Raw genomic sequence first — 16,628 nt, forward strand, 5'->3', positions numbered from 1 at the left:
TGTTCAACCAGGCGTGGATCACCACCTAGAGAAACTACACGAGGGACGACATCTCCTCAGACATTTCTGATGCCAGCGCATGTTGTCAAATGGAACTTCACCTTTCCCAGGACGAGTGTTCTCCTCGATGTTGGCCCATTCAATTGCCTATTCAGTTACATTTTAAAATCTCAATTGCCATTCAATAGCACACCAGTTGGCTCTTTGCAATTGCTGTTTTGTTAGTTGCTATTGATCCAGCCGTGACTTGTCTTGTTTGACACCCTTTGAGGTTGTGGCCTTCAAATTTACAGAGTTGCCACTACCTGAAGCCCTTGTTTTCCCGACATACCCTTGACTGGCGCATGTCCTGCTCAGGATCAAATATTAAGGCGCCTGCCACTAGTTCCAGCAAAGGTTTCAAACACTTTCAAAATTGTTGCTGGACCTTCATGGTCACCGACCAATACAAGAATTATTTACCATGTCTCTGTTTCAAGCAGAACATCAATAAATGTCAAATTTGTCTGTGGTTCTTGCAACATCCCCACGAGAAGATCTTCACGTCGAACATGATGCAAGCTAACGCTGCAGAGAAACATAATCTTGGGAAGAGGCCTTCCACTGGTCTCAGCTCATCCCACTATCAGTCAACGGATGGACCTTGCCTCATTGATGCTGCCCCAAGAGAAAATAAGACTCAGAAATTACTGCTGACAAATTCTTCTCTGCTATTTATCCATTTAAGATAAATTGTTTAATGCCTCATATTAAAATAGCTTAGTGAGGAATTCGGCCTGAGAGGCTTCCTGTGATATCACCAACAGCATTTCGTACCACTGCATCAACTGCTCTGGCCACATTTCACTCCGAGGGAGATGATCCAACACTGTCAATAACTTTGGCTCTTGGTGGGGCCCACGCGATTACTGAATGGTGCTGACCGGTGCCTTAGTGGTGCAGAGCAGGACCAGCTTGCTAATGCCCTTTGCCAGCCTGTCACCAACTTCCCGTTGTAAGCCTTTGCGTACGATCCTGACGCCAACTGGTGCTGGCACGGTGGCATCAATTTGAAACATATACCCTAGCTTTTGCAATTGGCCAGTTGCAGATATAGTGGTCATTTTTGTAGATAGTTTCACCACATCATTAAGACTACCATAAATAAACCCTGATCCTCCCAACAGTCAGGTACACTTCCATCTTCTCAGTGCACCTGACCTAAGATTTTGCCCATTGCCAATTTCTAAAATTTAGGCACATGCCGCCATATTTTTCCATCTAATTTAGTCGTGCAGGGTATGTGCTTGAAATGCCAATGTGTGTCCCAGTGCCTGAAGCTCTGTGCCGAGTCACTGAAGCTGAAAACTTACCACTAAGTGTCCCAAGAGACTGGAGTCATGGATAAGATTGTTATCCAGCAGAACTCGGTGCAAATGCTCATTGTGTGTCTCCAAATCCACTGGCTGACAGTCCCAACTGCAGAGCACCGCACTGCAGCAGGTTTCGGTGCATGGTCTGTGGCCCAGGAATCTTACTTCACCCACTGACTTGGCTGTGTTTGATAGGATTCCTGTAGAACTGTAGCAAGAGTTCCTTCAGATGTCCATTCATGGCAAGTGGAGGAGCTGCTGAAGCCACCAACTAGGCCATCAGGCAATTTTGGGCTTAGTGGAAAGCTGTCCTACAAAAGGTACAAAAAAATTGCCCCTCAGCCCCCATGAGATTCACCTGCTCCCTTGCCCCTCCCAAGCAATCTCCTGGGAAGTCCATTCCAACACTGTACAGTAGTTATCTCTGATACCTCCATTCAGTAGTTATATCTGATCTGTCCATTTGTGTGAAGTAGTTCTCTGATCTGTCCATTCACCTCTCCTGTATACAGTGGTTCTATCTGATCTGTCCATTCCCCACCCCTCTGTGTACAGTGGTTCTATCTGATCTGTCCATTCCCCACCCCTCTGTGTACAGTGGTTCTATCTGATCTGTCCATTCCCCACCCCTCAGTATACAGTAATTCTATCTGATCTGTCTATTCCCCACCCTTCAGTGTACAGTGGTTCTATCTGATCTGTCCTTCCCCACCCCTCAGTGTACAGTGGTTCTATCTGATCTATCCCTGCCCTTTCCCTCTTCTGAGCTGCATCTCTCCGAAGAGTTTTAGCTACATTGGTACTAATTCTGATTTTTTTTTAATTGGTTTATGGGATGTGGGCATTGCTGGCAAGGCCGGCATTTATTGCCCATCCCTAATTGCCCTTGAGAAGGTGGTGGTGAGCCACCTTCTCGAACCGCTGCAGTCTGTGTGGTGAAGGTGCTCCCATAGTGCTGTTAGGTAGGGAGTTCCAGCATTTTGACCCAGTGACGATGAAGGATCAGCGATATACTTCTAAGTCAGGGTGCTTTGTGACTTGGAGGGGAACTTGGAGGTGGTGGTGTTCCCATGCGCCTGCTGCCCTTGTCCTTCTAGGTGGAAGAGGTCGCGGGTTTAGGAGGTGCTGCCGAAGAAGCCTTGGCGAGTTGCTGCAGTGCATCTTGTAGATGGTACACACTGCAGCCACGGTACGCCGGTGGTGGAGGGGGTGAATGTTTAAGGTGGTGGATGGGGTGCCAATCAAGCGGGCTGCTTTGTACTGGATGGTGTCGAGCTTCTTGTGTTGTTGGAGCTGCACTCATCCAGGCAAGTGGAGAGTATTCCATTACACTTCTTTCTTGTGCCTTGTAGGTGGCGGAAAGGCTTTGGGGAGTCAGGAGGTGAGACACTCGCCGCAGAATACCTAGCCTCTGACCTGCATTTGTTGCCACAGTATTTATGTGGCTGGTCAGTGGTGACCCCCAGGATGTTGATAGTGGGGGATTCGGCGATGGTAATGCCATTGAATGTCATAGGGAGGTGGTTAGACTCTCGCTTGTTGGAGATAGTCATTGCCTGGCACTTCTGTGGCACGAATGTTACCTGCCACTTATCAGCCCAAGCCTGAACGTCATTCAGGTCTTGTTGCATGCGGACATGGACTGCTTCATTATCTGAGGAGTTGTGAATGGCGCTGAACACTGTGCAGCCATCAGCGAACATCCCCATTTCTGACATGTTGGAGGGAAGGTCATTGATGAAGCAGCTGAAGATGGTTGGGCCTAGGACACTGCCCTGAGGAACTCCTGCAGCGATGTCCTGGGCCTGAGATGATTGACCTTCAACCACCACAACCATCTTCCTTTGTGCTAGGTATGACTCCAGCCAGTGGAGAGTTTCCCCCCTGATTCCCATTGACTTCAGTTTTACTGGGGCTCCTTGATGCCACACTTGGTCAAATGCTGCCTTGATGTCAAGGGCAGTCACACTCACCTCACCTCTGGAATTCAGCTCCTTTGTCCATGTTTGGACCAAGGCTGTAATGAGGTCGGGAGCCAAGTGGCCTTGGCGGAACCCAAACTGGGCATCAGTGAGCAGGTTATTGGTGATTAAGTGCTGCTTGATAACACCTTCCATCACTTTGCTGATGATTGAGAGTAGACTGATGGGGCGGTAATTGGCCGGATTGGATTTGTCCTGCTTTTTGTGGACAGGACATACCTGGGCTGTTTTCCACATTGTTGGATAGGTGCCCGTGTTGTCGCTGTACTGGAACAGCTTGGCTAGAGGTGCGGCTAGTTCTGGAGCACAAGTCTTCAGCAAGATAGCCAGGATGTTGTCTGGGCCCAGAGCCTTTGTAGATTGATGTGTTGGATGAGCCTGTCTCCCTTGTGTGTGACTGGTCACTGTTCCGTTCGAAAGAGATAGATGAATTGTCATTTAGGTCCTTGAGTGGGACAACAGGAGTGATCTCTACACGGGGAGACTATGTACTTATTTTTTTCAGTATAACTTTGAAACTGTTTAACAGTTAAGAGAATTTAGAATGAAATAAAATCCTAATTTACTGATGGATATCTACACCTGGCAATTCATATTTCTTTTTTTTAATTCTCGGGATATGTGCATTGTTGGCAAGACCAGCATTTATTGCCTATCCCTAGTTGCCCTTGAGAAGGTGGTGGTGAGCTGCCGCCTTGAACCACTGCAAGCCGTGTAGTGAAGGTACTCCCACAGTGCTGTTGAGCAGAGAGTTCCAATGATAATGAAGGAGCGGCGATATATTTCCAAGTCAGATTGGTGCATGACTTGGAGTTGATGGTGTTCCCATGCACCTGCTGCACTTATCTTTTTAGGTGGTGGAGGTCGCGAGTTTGGGAGATTCTACCAAAGAAGCCTTGGTGAGTTGCTGCAGTGCATCTTGTAGATGGTACACACTGCAGCCATGGTGCGCCGGTGGTGGAGGGAGTGAATGTTTAAGGTGGTGGATGGGGTGCCGATCAAGCGGACTGCTTTGTCTTGTCCTGGATGGTATCAAGCTTCTTGAGTGTTGGAGCTGCACTCATCCAGGCAAGCGGAGAGTATTCCATCAGACTCCTGACTTGTGCCTTGTAGGTGGTAGAGATGCTTTTGGAAATCAGAAGGTGAGCCACTTGTCGTAGAATACCCAGCCTCTGACCTGCTCTAGTAGCCACAGCATTTATGTGGCTGGTTCAGTTCAGTTTCTCGTCAGTGGTGACCCTAGGATGTTGATGGTGGTAGACTCAACGATGGTAATGACATTGAATGTCAAGGGGAAGTGGTTAGACTCTCTTGGAGATGGTCATTGCCTGGTACTTGTGTGGCGCAAATGTTATTTGCCATGTAGAAGACCAAGCATGGCTGTTGTCCATGTCTTGCTGCATGCGAGCACGGACTGCTTCATTATCCGGGGAATTACGAATGGAGCTGAACACTGCGCAGTCATCAGCAAACATCCCCACTTCTGACCTTATGATGGAGTGGCGGTTATTGATGAAGAAGCTGAAGATAGTTGTGCCTAGGACACTGCCCTGGGGAACATGAATATAACCGCACCTTGGGACAGATGTAAGGACCAAGGCTGGCCTTTAAAATGGTGCAGCAGGCGCTGAAAATCTAAGACACGACGCTGAAATAGTCTAAAATACTCCTACTTCAACACTGAAGGTGGGAAATTTTGGGGTGACTGAGACTTCTAAGTTTACAAAGGTGCCCCCTTAAAGGAATGAACATTGGGGCCAACAATCTGTAGTCCTTCTAGCGCACTTCCACTGGTGACTCCGGTGGCAGTGACACAAATTAGGTTGAGACCCAGTTTTGCTGGGTCCCGACTTGGCCTTGGAGTTTCCGATTGGTCTGTTGAGGGCAGAGCCTCCGCCTGCTACAAATAAGGGCATTGTGGACCCCCAACACTGGTACATCTCCAGCCTCTGAGGCCTGATGGAGCATCAGCAGCTGGCACACCTGGTGAAACCAGACATACCAGGTTACCAATGGAGCCATATAAAGGGGCCAATAGGCTGGTGCTGCTTTCTTCCCAGGGGCAGGGGGATCCCAGCAAACCTCAGGTTGGACACTTGTGCCGCAGTTTGTCCACAATGCACCTCAGTGACGTGAGCACCCACTGGGACCATGCACATGGGGCAACCTCCCACCGAGTCTGCAAACTCCAGTAGGATTAGCACCGCTGGGTTTTTTACCTGGTTTTTCGCCTCTCCCGGGAGATCACATGGGTTCGGGTGGGATGGAGAGTGAAAGTAGATTTGAGGTCAGGATCAGATCAGCCATGATCTTATTGAATGGCGGAGCAGGCTCGAGGGGCCGATTGGCCTACTCCTCCTATTTCTTATGTTCTTATGACCAGCTGGCATAACCAGGCAACTTCCGCCAGGTTGCTTCTCTTCTGCCCCACCTCGCCCCTCAGCAGAATTTTGGCCTAATGTTTTTAATGTAGGTTTTTGGCAGTGGAAGAGTTAATTGTCAGGTTGTTGACAGCCTTCAATGCTGCTCATAACTATAAGGGGAAAAAGAAACACTTCAAATGCTGGAAATCCAAAATATAATCAGCAATTGTTGGAAATATGCAGCAGATCTGATGAAGGGTTACAGACCGGAAACGTTCTACCCTATCATTTCTCTTTATAACCTTTGCAGCATTTTCTATTTCTTGCTTTTTTTCATAATTATAAAGGACATTTTCTTTTTACTATAGCAGCATTAGTCTCTCGACGGTCAGCACAGATCTGTTCTATAAGCACTTTTTTTTAATTTGTAGGTCTGAGGCAGCCGAAGGAAACTTTATTGATTCTGAACGTTGACCTAGATCCCAGCAGTCTTGACCCTCAGCTGAGGACGGTGTTGCAGTGGATAGCAGCCTCACAGCTGCAGATCTCTCTGGTGTACTTCAAGGAATCTTTTGAAGATGAGCTGTTGCATGTGAGTATGGGTGAAAAGGTTCTTTGTCAACAAGGCGTTCAGTTGCTTTATACAGAATTAAATCTCATTTTCATTTCCTTTTTATCTCTTGCCTCAACATTTCCCTTCCACTGTTGTCTTTGTTAGGCGCCTTTTACCCGGTCATCATTTTTGACCAGTATTAAAATTCCTCATCAGTAGTGCAGCACTGGACTATGATGGTGATTGTAACGTTAGTTTACAGATCTTTTAAGTGAAATGTGAGGAGCAAATCTTCTTGAAAATAAATGTGCGAATTTCTACAAAGGTTTCAAAAGCAACTCAGAAGAGAAAATTGTCAACAGTTAAAGAACCTGTATTTATATAGCGCCTTTCATGACTTCAGGATGTCCCAAAGCTTTACAGCCAATTACAGGAAACTCTTTATTATCCGGGACCAGCGTGGTGCCGGTTTATCAAAAAGTCCGGATTACAGAGAGGTATAGTAAAAGGTACAGAGCTCCGTACACAGCAACAAATCCAGGCTTCCCTGTTGCTTAGCAACATGTGCAGGAACTCCGGCCACAGACCAAGCGTCCCTGTTGCTTAGCAACATGTGCAGGAACTCCGGCCACAGACCAAGCGTCCCTGTTGCTTTGCAACAGGTGCAGGAACCCCAGTTACACAGCCACAGATCCAGGAACTGCCACTAATATGAAGTAAAACTTACCTGAACCTACTCCTGAATTTTGCCGGTTAACACAGATTTCCGGTTATTTAGGTGCCGGTTATAAGAGAGTTTCCTGTAAGTAGTTTTGAAGTGTAGTCACTTCTAAATGCAGCAACCAATTTGTGCACAGCCAGGTCCTACAAACAGCAATGAAATAAATGACCAGATAATCTGTTTCAGGTGTTGGCCAAGATATGGGACAAGTTTCCCTACTTTTCTTCAAATAGTGCCTTGAGATCCTTTATGTCCACCTGTGGAAGCAGATAGGGCCTCGATTTAACGTCTCATTCGAAAGACGGCACCTCCGACAGTGCAGCACTCCCTCAGCACAGCACTGAGGTGTCAGCCTAGATCGTGTAATCAAGTCTCTGGAGTAGGACTTGAACCCACAACCTTCTGACTCGGAGGCAAGGGTGCCATTTCAGTTGTGACTCACTGGATTACCACTCAATGACATAGTGCTATAGTAGTGCGTTGACCAAAAGATCACTTGCCCATCTAGCCAACCCTTCCAAACCACCATCAGTTTCTTTATTGTGATTCCAGAACTAATAGCCCTGTATCCTCTTTACTAACAGGAAAATATAACCTATGTTGAGAGAAAGAGAGTGGTAAAGGGGAAAGTGGGCCTATTAAAAACAGATGCAGGCGAGACTATAATGAACAATAAGGAAATAGCAGACTTGTTACAGGAGTACTTTTATCCATTTTCGCAGTGGAGGAAGAGGACAAAATACCAGCGGGACAAGGGAACCGAAAAATAAGTCGTCAAGAGGGACTTGGTGGATTTAATATAAGTAAAAAAATTAATAATGGAGAAACTCATGGGACTTAAGATAGACATATCACAGGGTATTAAAAGGTGAGGAAATTGCAAATACATTAGTCGTAATTTTCCAAAGCACTCTAATTTCAGGAATTGTGCCGTTGATTGGAAAATTACAAATGTCACTCCATTATTTAAGAAGTGAGGGAGAGAGAAACCAGGTAACCACAGATCCGTCCGTTTAACATTGATTGTGGAGAAGTTACTGGAATCTATCATCAGAGACAAAGTGACTGAGTACTTGGACAAGTATCAGTTGATCTAAGAGAGACAACAGGAACAAGTGAAGGGTAGGCCATGTCTGACTAATCCAGTTGATTTTTTTTTGAAGAAGCCACTGGCATAATGTATAGGGAAGTGTCTATGGAGGTTGTCTATATGGACTTCCAGAAGGCATTTGATAAGGTTCTGCGCTAGAGATTATTGGCAAAAATCAGAGTGCATGGAATTGGAGGTAACCTTGTGAAATGTGGTAGTAATTGGTTGGGAGGAAGGAGATTGAAAGTAGGGATAAAGGTTCATTTTCTGTTTGACGGGAAGTGACGAGTGGTGTTCCCCAGGGATCTCTACTCAGCTTTTTACCTTGTATATCGATGATTTGGATGAAGGAATAGAGAGTTGAATATTCAAGTTTGCAGATGACACTAAGTTAGGAGGCACAGTAAGTTATGTATATGGGAGGAGGAAGTTACAAAGTGGCATAGACAGACTAAGTGAGTGGGCCAAACTATGGCAGATGTAGGCAACTATAAGGTCATCCACTTGTGATCTGATGAAGACAGATCAGTATATTTTCTTATGGAGAGACTAGGAGCTGTGGAGGAGCAAAGGGATTTAGGCATCTCTGGTCTTGACCTCGTCACCCTCCCCAGCTGCCATCCAAAATCATCAACAACAACTTGTATTTATATGTAGTAAAATGCCCCAAGGCGCTTCACAGGAGTGATTATCAAACAAAATTTGACACCGAGCCACATAGAGGGCTTGGCCAAAGAGGTAGGTTTTAAGGAGCGTCTTAAAGGAGGAGAGAGGGGTTTAGGGAGGGAATTCCAGAGCTTAGGGCCTAGGCAGCTGAAGGCACGACCGCCAGTGGTGGAGCAAGAGGAATTGGAGGAGCGCAGAGATCTCGGAGGGTTGTAGCACTGGAGGAGGTTAGAGGTAGGGAGGGGTGAGGCAAAGGAGGGATTTGAACACCCGGATGAGAATTTTAAATTTGAGGTGATGCTGGACCGAGAGCCAGTGTAGCTCATCGAGCGCTGGGGTGATGGCGAGCGGGACCTGGGGCGAGTTGGGATACGGGCAGCAGAGTTTTGGATGAGCTCAAGTTTACGGAGGGTGCAAGGTGGGAGGCCGGCCTGGAGAGCGTTGGAATAGTCGAGTCTGGAGGTGACAGTAGCGTAGATGAGCGTTTCATCAGCTGAGAGCGGGGAAGAGACTGGCGATAATACAAAGGTCGAAGTAGGTGGTCGCGGTGATGGAGACGACATGGGGTCGGTAGCTCAGCTCAGGGTCAAATAGAATGCCACGGTTGCGAACAGTCTGGCTCAGCCTCAGACAGTGGCCAGGGAGAGGGATGGCGTCAGTGACTAGGGAACGGAGTTTGTGGCAGGGACTGAAGGTAATGGCTTCGATCTTCCCAATATTTAACTGGAGGAAAATGATATTCATCCAATACTGGACGTCCGATAGCAATGTGACAAATCAGACAGTGGAGGGGTTAAGAGAAGTGGTGATGAGGTACAGCTGGGTGTTGTTGGCGCACATATGAAACCTGATGTGTTTTCGGATGATGTCGCCGAGGAACAGCATGTAGATGAGAAATAGGAGGGGCCAAGGATGGCTGCTTGGGGGACTCCAGTGGTAAAGGTGCAGGGGCGGGAGGAGAAGTCACTGCAGGCGATTCTCTGGCTACGATTAGGTAAGAATGGAACCAGACTAGGGGAGTCCCATCCATCTGGACAACGGAGGAGAGGCGTTGGAGGAGGATAGTGTGGTCAACCGAGTTAAAGGCTGCAGACAGGTTGAGAAAGATGGGCACGGATTTGGGAAGCAGAATATCTGTGGCCTTGACCTCGTCATCTTCCCCAGCTTCCACCTGAAATCCACAGGATGGACACTTGATTCCTTTCCTCTCCTCCCCTCTCTAATTTGCTACCAGAACCAGCACCTTTCATGTCTAAAACATTTCATGCCATCACTCTACATCTGCCGCACTGCTCCTGAAGCACTGACATCTTTCATTACTTGTTGGCTCGATGTTTCCAAAGCTCTCCTTGCTGGCTCCCACCCTCCACAAACTGCAGCTTACTCCATGCTGTGACACGTCCACACCTGCAGTCCCAACAATTCCCATTCTTTGCTTTCTGTGCTCCAATGGATTGGCTTGGTGATCCTCTCCTTACTTTCTAATCCCTACATGTGTCGGCTCCTACCACCCCTAGCCATACATCCCTGCGCATGACTGCTCCTCCAACACCTGCTTACTCCCTGTTTCCAAACTGCTTTCCTCCAACATTGGCGGGTGCTCTCAGCCACCACCCTGCCCTCTGGAGCTCCCCTGAACTGGCCAAATAACGTTCTGTCTGCAAAATCCACCTTTAAAAAAACCTCTTTGTACTTTCAGCCTGCCTCTTGTACCCCTTTTCCCTTCCTGCTTACTGTCCACACTCTGATGTCTTCCCTTGCGTCAGGATGACCCAGAAATGGAAGCTGTTGTACGTGCAGCCTAGGTACCGTTTCATTGTGCAGCTGCTGCAAGTTGACGTCTGCAAAGCAGCCGTGTTCACGCAGCTCCCGGAGCACGGACTGAGAGTTCTGGCAACGGCAAGATGGGAAATTCTGTTTCCAGTCACATCTCCAGAATGAGTTGTTTCACTCTGTGTTGAAAAGCACCTGGTCGAGTCATTGAAGATTGTGCTATTCCAGATCCATTTAATACAAGTGGGAACAGAAGCATTATGCCGTGGCCTATGGTGCCCTAGTTGAAAATATGGAGCGAGAACATCAAAGAAACGATTGAGGTTGTTGTGATTCATCCCAGTGTGGGATTTATTCCCAACAGAAATGCCAGTTTTCACATGAAGCTAACTACAATACTGATGGAACCATGACAATGTTTAGCACAGGAAGAGGCTATTTTCCGGTCTGCGCTGACTTTAACCCCCCTCCCGTTTTGCTGCTTTCTCAACTACCTGATCTAGGATTGCTCACACTTCCTGGCGGTTTCATCATGTGACCTCCAACCACCCCACTTGGTGAAACGGCCTTTTTTCCCCCATCTCCAATATTTTTATAACTTATAAACAAAAGTGTTCAAAGAAAATGAAGAAACGCACCAATTTTAATGCCCTATGATTTTTTCCTCCTGGTTTGCCCACAGGAGTGAACAGGAGCTTAATCTTCAATCGCTGGAGCATTCAGGACAGTCCTGGAGAGTTGTTACCCTAACCTGATCCACTTTCCAGCTTTCTCTCCAGACCCTCTTATATTCTTCAAGTAATTAGCCAGTACTTACTTGAATGTAGCATTCCATAACCCGATAGCTCTTTGCATTTAAGTTTTCCTTTGAATCTGCCCCTTTACTCATCTATGCTGATGCACAGTTGCTTTTTCTAGTTTCTTGCAGTGGTGAGAAGGGCAGAAGTGAGGGATTGGAAGATCTGTGACCTGCTGCGGGCAGTGCTGAAATACTGTGACACGAGGGAGCAAGACCTGGCTGGAGCTCACTGCACTCGCACTCCTCTCTTTGACTGGCTGCTGGAGAATACGTAAAGCATTATCCCGCATACACAAAGCACCGAATGTCAGTTTGTAGAGGGTTGTCAGCTACGCACCGGCCAAGTATTGCTAAGTGTGCAGGTTACCTAACGGGGAACAAAACCAGGAGGCCTGTGTTCTTTATGATGCAAGGTAGTAAGAATTGCGTTGTGAGGACAAGACCCTCGATCCAAATTAAACACAAAACAAAAATAGGCCTGAAATTTCCTCAAAGCTGCTCCCGCTCTGCCGATGTAACTTTGCCAGAAGTGCAGTGGGAGGCCTGCAAAGTTACGGCAACAGAGTGGGAGCAGCTCCAAGGAAATTCCCAGCTATAGTCTATGAGCTCAATGAGTTAAAGGATCAGAAACGTGTAATCCCTCCCGAAAGAATTAGTTGGAGACATACTAAGTCTCCTATCTGGTAGAACAATTTTGATTTTCAAAGTTTTAATAGCTTCCTAAAAACCTGCCATTTTGGGCCCATACGCAGCCATTGCACTAGTGAGTAGTCCCAGAAGTTCGAGCACCAGCTGACGTCCTTTCAGTCCTGGACATTGATACTGAGACATCAGCTCTGGCTGAGGACACCGCAGTAATTGGCCAAAATTGAACTTGCAAACTCTGGAACTCTCCAGTTGGCATCTGGGTCCTGCATCTTATGACCACAGCTCACTGTGAGGTGAATCTGAGGCTTTACTGGGCTCACTGTGAGGTGAACCTGAGACTTTACTGGGCTCACTGGCCTCGCTCACTGTGAGGTGAATCTGAGACATCTCCAGAAAGCAATAGAAATTACATTTCAAAAATCTACAAGTTAGGCTTTTTAACCAAAACAAACGCTGACTTGAATTGGGTTAAATTATAAAGCCCCACAAGGTTAAATAGCCTGCAACACTCACAAAGAATGATGACTTGTTTGTGGTGCTGAAGGGTTGCCAGTGTCTGTGGAATCTGACCACAATAAGCCGCCAGCTTCAGAAAAGTGTATCCCTCGAAGGTGGGGTGGGAGGAGTACTGCATCTTGAAAGTGGTCCCTGGACTACACTTGCCTCCTGCTTTAATGGTGAAACCTGTTACCCTTTACAAACATGAAGGTTATGCCCACAGGGAAACTAGTTTTGCTAATGTTGTGCAGTGCAGCTTGTGTTAAATGGAGGCAAAAAGCATATTGCTGGTATCTACCCAAGTGTGGCCATTCCTGCTAATTTATTGATGTAGTGCTGCAGCTGCTGATCCAAGTCCACTGACTAACCTGGTGAATCACAGGCAGGCTTTCGACAACCGGAGTCTGCCAATTGCTCTTTGTTTACCAGGCAGCTGTGCGCAACAGTCCTGCAAGATCCCAGGAGTGTGGATGGGCGATTCAGGCAGGGATGTCAGCATGTCCAATTCACAGCACTCCCGATTTTCCAGAGTGGAGTCTTGCAAAAATGGACCCTTTTAGTGTTTCAAGCTTAGTATTGTGTTTCCTCACTCCCGGTTCATTCGTATGGCCATTTACTGAAGTAGTATGCTGCTGACTGCTTCACAGGCCTCCTAGTTAAAATGTTTTAGTGCGAGACATTGAAATATCGCAGTAGTTGTGGTTTATTACAGTGAGAAATATTGGGGAGACTTTCTTGGGCCTGCACTGGATGACTTGGACACAGCGAATATCGGAAAGTTGAGTGGGTTCCTTTACAGGCCTGTGCTGCGACCCATCTGATTTCCCGGTGGTCACATTGCCTTAGGATGCAGTGCAGTGCGAATCTCCCCTACAGTTCTAGAAAGTGTGTCTATAGTTTTGCATCATATGTGATCACGAACAGGTGGTTACAAAGCAAACATGTATTCAGAAACGGCAGAGAACCATTTTAATATGGGCCCATAAATCTGACCACTCTGGTGTTTTAACTGTGAAGTCCTGTAAGTGGAGCAAATGGATCTTTGAGAGAAGCTATATTTGCAACTGCATATTGCTAGTTGTGTTAAATAGGAATTAAATTCCCACAAGCTGATATCTTGGAGAGACCCGGATGGTTCTTATACAATACAGCGGTGAAATCATGGTCTGCACGTTATGTGCTGAATTGAAAATCCCGCTCATGGTGATCTCTATTTCAAATGGAAGGCGTCAGACATTAGGAAGAAACACGATTACAATACCCCTTACAGCGATTGAGGGAAGGTTTAGCAACTGCACAGTGAGATGCAACTTGAAACTGAAGGAACTGTTGGTTGCAAAAACATTGCCTTCAGAGGAAATATTAACAGGCATCCTACACGACAGCCAGCCTGATGTATATAAACGAACATCCTTGACTGTGTTGTGACAGTTATTTGTGTTTTTTCCACCAAAACTCTTAAAATCTACCCAGTGCTGTTTTGTTATATTTCCAGCTAGTTTAATGGATATTGCACTTTTTGGATTTCTTGCATCATTTTATCGGCCCCCTGCACTGTGTCGGCAGTATTTTCCATAGCTGCTTTGATTTCACCATGTGCTGGTACATTCAACGCCATTGTGAATCCTATCAGTACTTATATAAACACACTATAGGCTGCGCGCATGTAGCCGTGTGAGTTGGCAACCCCGCTAGACGTTTCTTGAGTATCGCACTATTACCAGCAGTAATAACAATCGTTGCAGATTAAATGTAATACTTTGCTTGGATAAAATTCACAAGACACTGCCTGCAATTTTCCATTTCAGAGGCCCCATTATGCGCCGGGGTATTCCACAGCCTCTGCCTGTGATTTTCCAGCCCTCTGGTGTTCGGCAAACCATGGATTGGGGGGGTTATGGAATCTCCCGATATCTGTGCCTGGAGCGCTGACGTGAAAGATCCCAGCCACTTGGCCCACTGTGTTCTCCCCAACTACTTTCAATTCAACACATCATCTTTTAACACAGTGATATTAGCATGGCCATACGACTAACTGAGTGGAAGGTTTGTTCCTGGTTACTTAGTCACTTTATTTTTGTGTGTGTGTGTGTTCCTCTGTCCCCAGTTTCTGCTCTTTCCCCAGTAGTATTTAGTGGTGCCATTTTGATGACAATGTGAAGCATTAAAATTGAACTCGATTTTGATAGTACTTATTTTGTTACTGTGCAGTGTTAATTCCGTTGTAATTCACATGCTAGGGTAAATGTGAAGTGTGTGATGTCTGCTATTCGTAATCCCTAATCGTTTATATGAATTATGCCAAAAATACAGCAATGAAGTTCAGTTAACTTATAGCAATTTTATGTGTTGGCTATTAATCCAAGAGTACAATCTGATACCAGATTATAAACTGCAAGTTGCACTATGTTGATATCTTTGTTTATTTCTCCCAACAATGGCTAAAAATAAACTGTAGATCATCCACTGTGTCTACGTGGGTGGTTTTTTTTTGTATAAAAGGGGTAAATTCTTTGTTCTGGTCAAGCAGGTGGCTGACTCTCGGGGTTAACCCATGTTGAAGAGTTCCCAAACCAAGCTACTGAGGAATCCACACAGATGGAAGTTTTTGCAATATATAGTGTGTACTCGCTCCCCATAGGGATACTTCCCCACCCCCAACCCCAGTGACCGGTCTACCTGGCACATTAATACGGTTGGTCAATGCTGTGGAGTAATGCAGACCCGCCTGGCCCTGGCATTGAGATACTGAGTCTGCACAGAGGATTCATTCTGCTCTAATCTTCAGGCATCAGACATTCCATCTTGGAAAAGGGCTGATGTAAGGCAGATTGAAGCTCTTGCAGAGAGTCCCCTATCATGATACATGGTGCCTGGGCACAGTAGAGTTACTGCCTCTTCTGAAGAGTGGAATTTTCTGATCAGATCTTTTAGTATTTTTTCGTTAATGAAAGGAGCTGTTTGAGCTAATTAAGCAATGTACCTGCCGAACACAAAGTTTGAATGAGGTGAAGAAGACTCCATTTATTTGTTGTTGATGTTGCTTGTGACAGGGACAATGATAATGGACTATATTGTTATTTGCTATATTGGCACCTGCATTTTGGGAATTTTTTGACCTTTTCCCATGAACGAGTTGTTTCAGAATGTGCTTTTAAGGGTGATAGCCCCATTTTGGGTTGCAGATCAGAAATCAGATGAAGCATCTGTTTGGGTGGTCTCAGACAATGGGACTCATTAAAATACTTTCTCGTAAACATTCATACCTTAGAGATTAGAATTTGAGTTTTGCATGGAGCTGATTTCAAGGAGCCCACGTCATCTGGACAGGCTTCATCAACAGCTCTACTGGTCAGTCCTCAGTCCTTAAACTGGTCGGCAGTAAAACGATCTGTCCCGGTGGGCTTTTGAAACAGCAAGGCTGCAAGCGCAGTCAATTCTATTAAAGGAAAAGCTACGACAGCCTTTTGCTGAGGTGAAGAGGTTAGCAATGGTGGAGGCTAGGTAGAAGACCTCTTTAAATCAAGTAAGATAACTCGCTAGTGTGCGGGAGCGTGGTGTGTTCTTTATTTTGTATCGTTACACAAATATAAGTTGTACTGATTGAACTAAGTGAACCTGATCATAACTCTTGCCCTGTGCATTTTATCTTGCTGTGGGATAAAACAACTCACTGATTCAAACCAAACCTCGACTCATCTGGTGCCAACTAGGTCTGCCTTCAGAGAAATTGAAGAAATATACGTGCAAAAGACATGGAGAGCCAGATCAGGTCATGAGGGGTTTCCACTGTTACAACCGCAGGTTGTCTCTTCTGCAAGTAGATTTGGTAAGTGTGAATCCACTCCCATAAAAGTAAAATGCTCGGACAAGTTACTGGAGTGACTGACACCACTGAAGTCGAGAAGGTTGCTATGGCAGATCTATTTCCAATATGTGCATATTTTTATAAAGTAAAAATGGTGTGCATTTTGTCTGTCACATTTCTTTATATGCAAATTTTGCATTGCACTTGCATCTGATTGGCTCAAATTTATATTTGTAAAACAGTGACAAATCACAACTGAACCAGCATGTCCTCTTTTATAAACCCAAAAATAAACCCTTAAACAAATCTGAACCAGCATGTCCTCTTTTATAAACCCAAAAATAAACCCTTAAACAAATCTGAACCAGCATGTCC

The 16,628-nt window shown here is 45.9% G+C and overlaps 1 protein-coding gene across 5 annotated transcripts in view; it reads left to right on the forward strand.

The window, feature by feature from the left end:
- The window catches only part of akap11 (A kinase (PRKA) anchor protein 11), a 102,142-nt gene extending 87,233 nt beyond the window's left edge, over positions 1-14,909 (forward strand). For all 5 annotated transcript variants that reach the window (XM_086006100.1, XM_086006097.1, XM_086006099.1 and 2 more), the window contains 2 exons: positions 6,129-6,289; positions 11,419-14,909. In XM_086006100.1, the coding sequence (XP_085862226.1) occupies positions 6,129-6,289; positions 11,419-11,574 (317 nt within the window). In that variant the 3' untranslated portion in view covers positions 11,575-14,909. The remainder of the gene's footprint in view (positions 1-6,128; positions 6,290-11,418) is intronic.
- The last annotated feature ends 1,719 nt before the right edge of the window (positions 14,910-16,628 follow it).

This window comes from Somniosus microcephalus, chromosome 14 (assembly GCF_052327205.1).
Source record: "Somniosus microcephalus isolate GS21.2 chromosome 14, FLI_Smic_1.0, whole genome shotgun sequence".
NCBI lineage: Eukaryota > Metazoa > Chordata > Chondrichthyes > Squaliformes > Somniosidae > Somniosus > Somniosus microcephalus.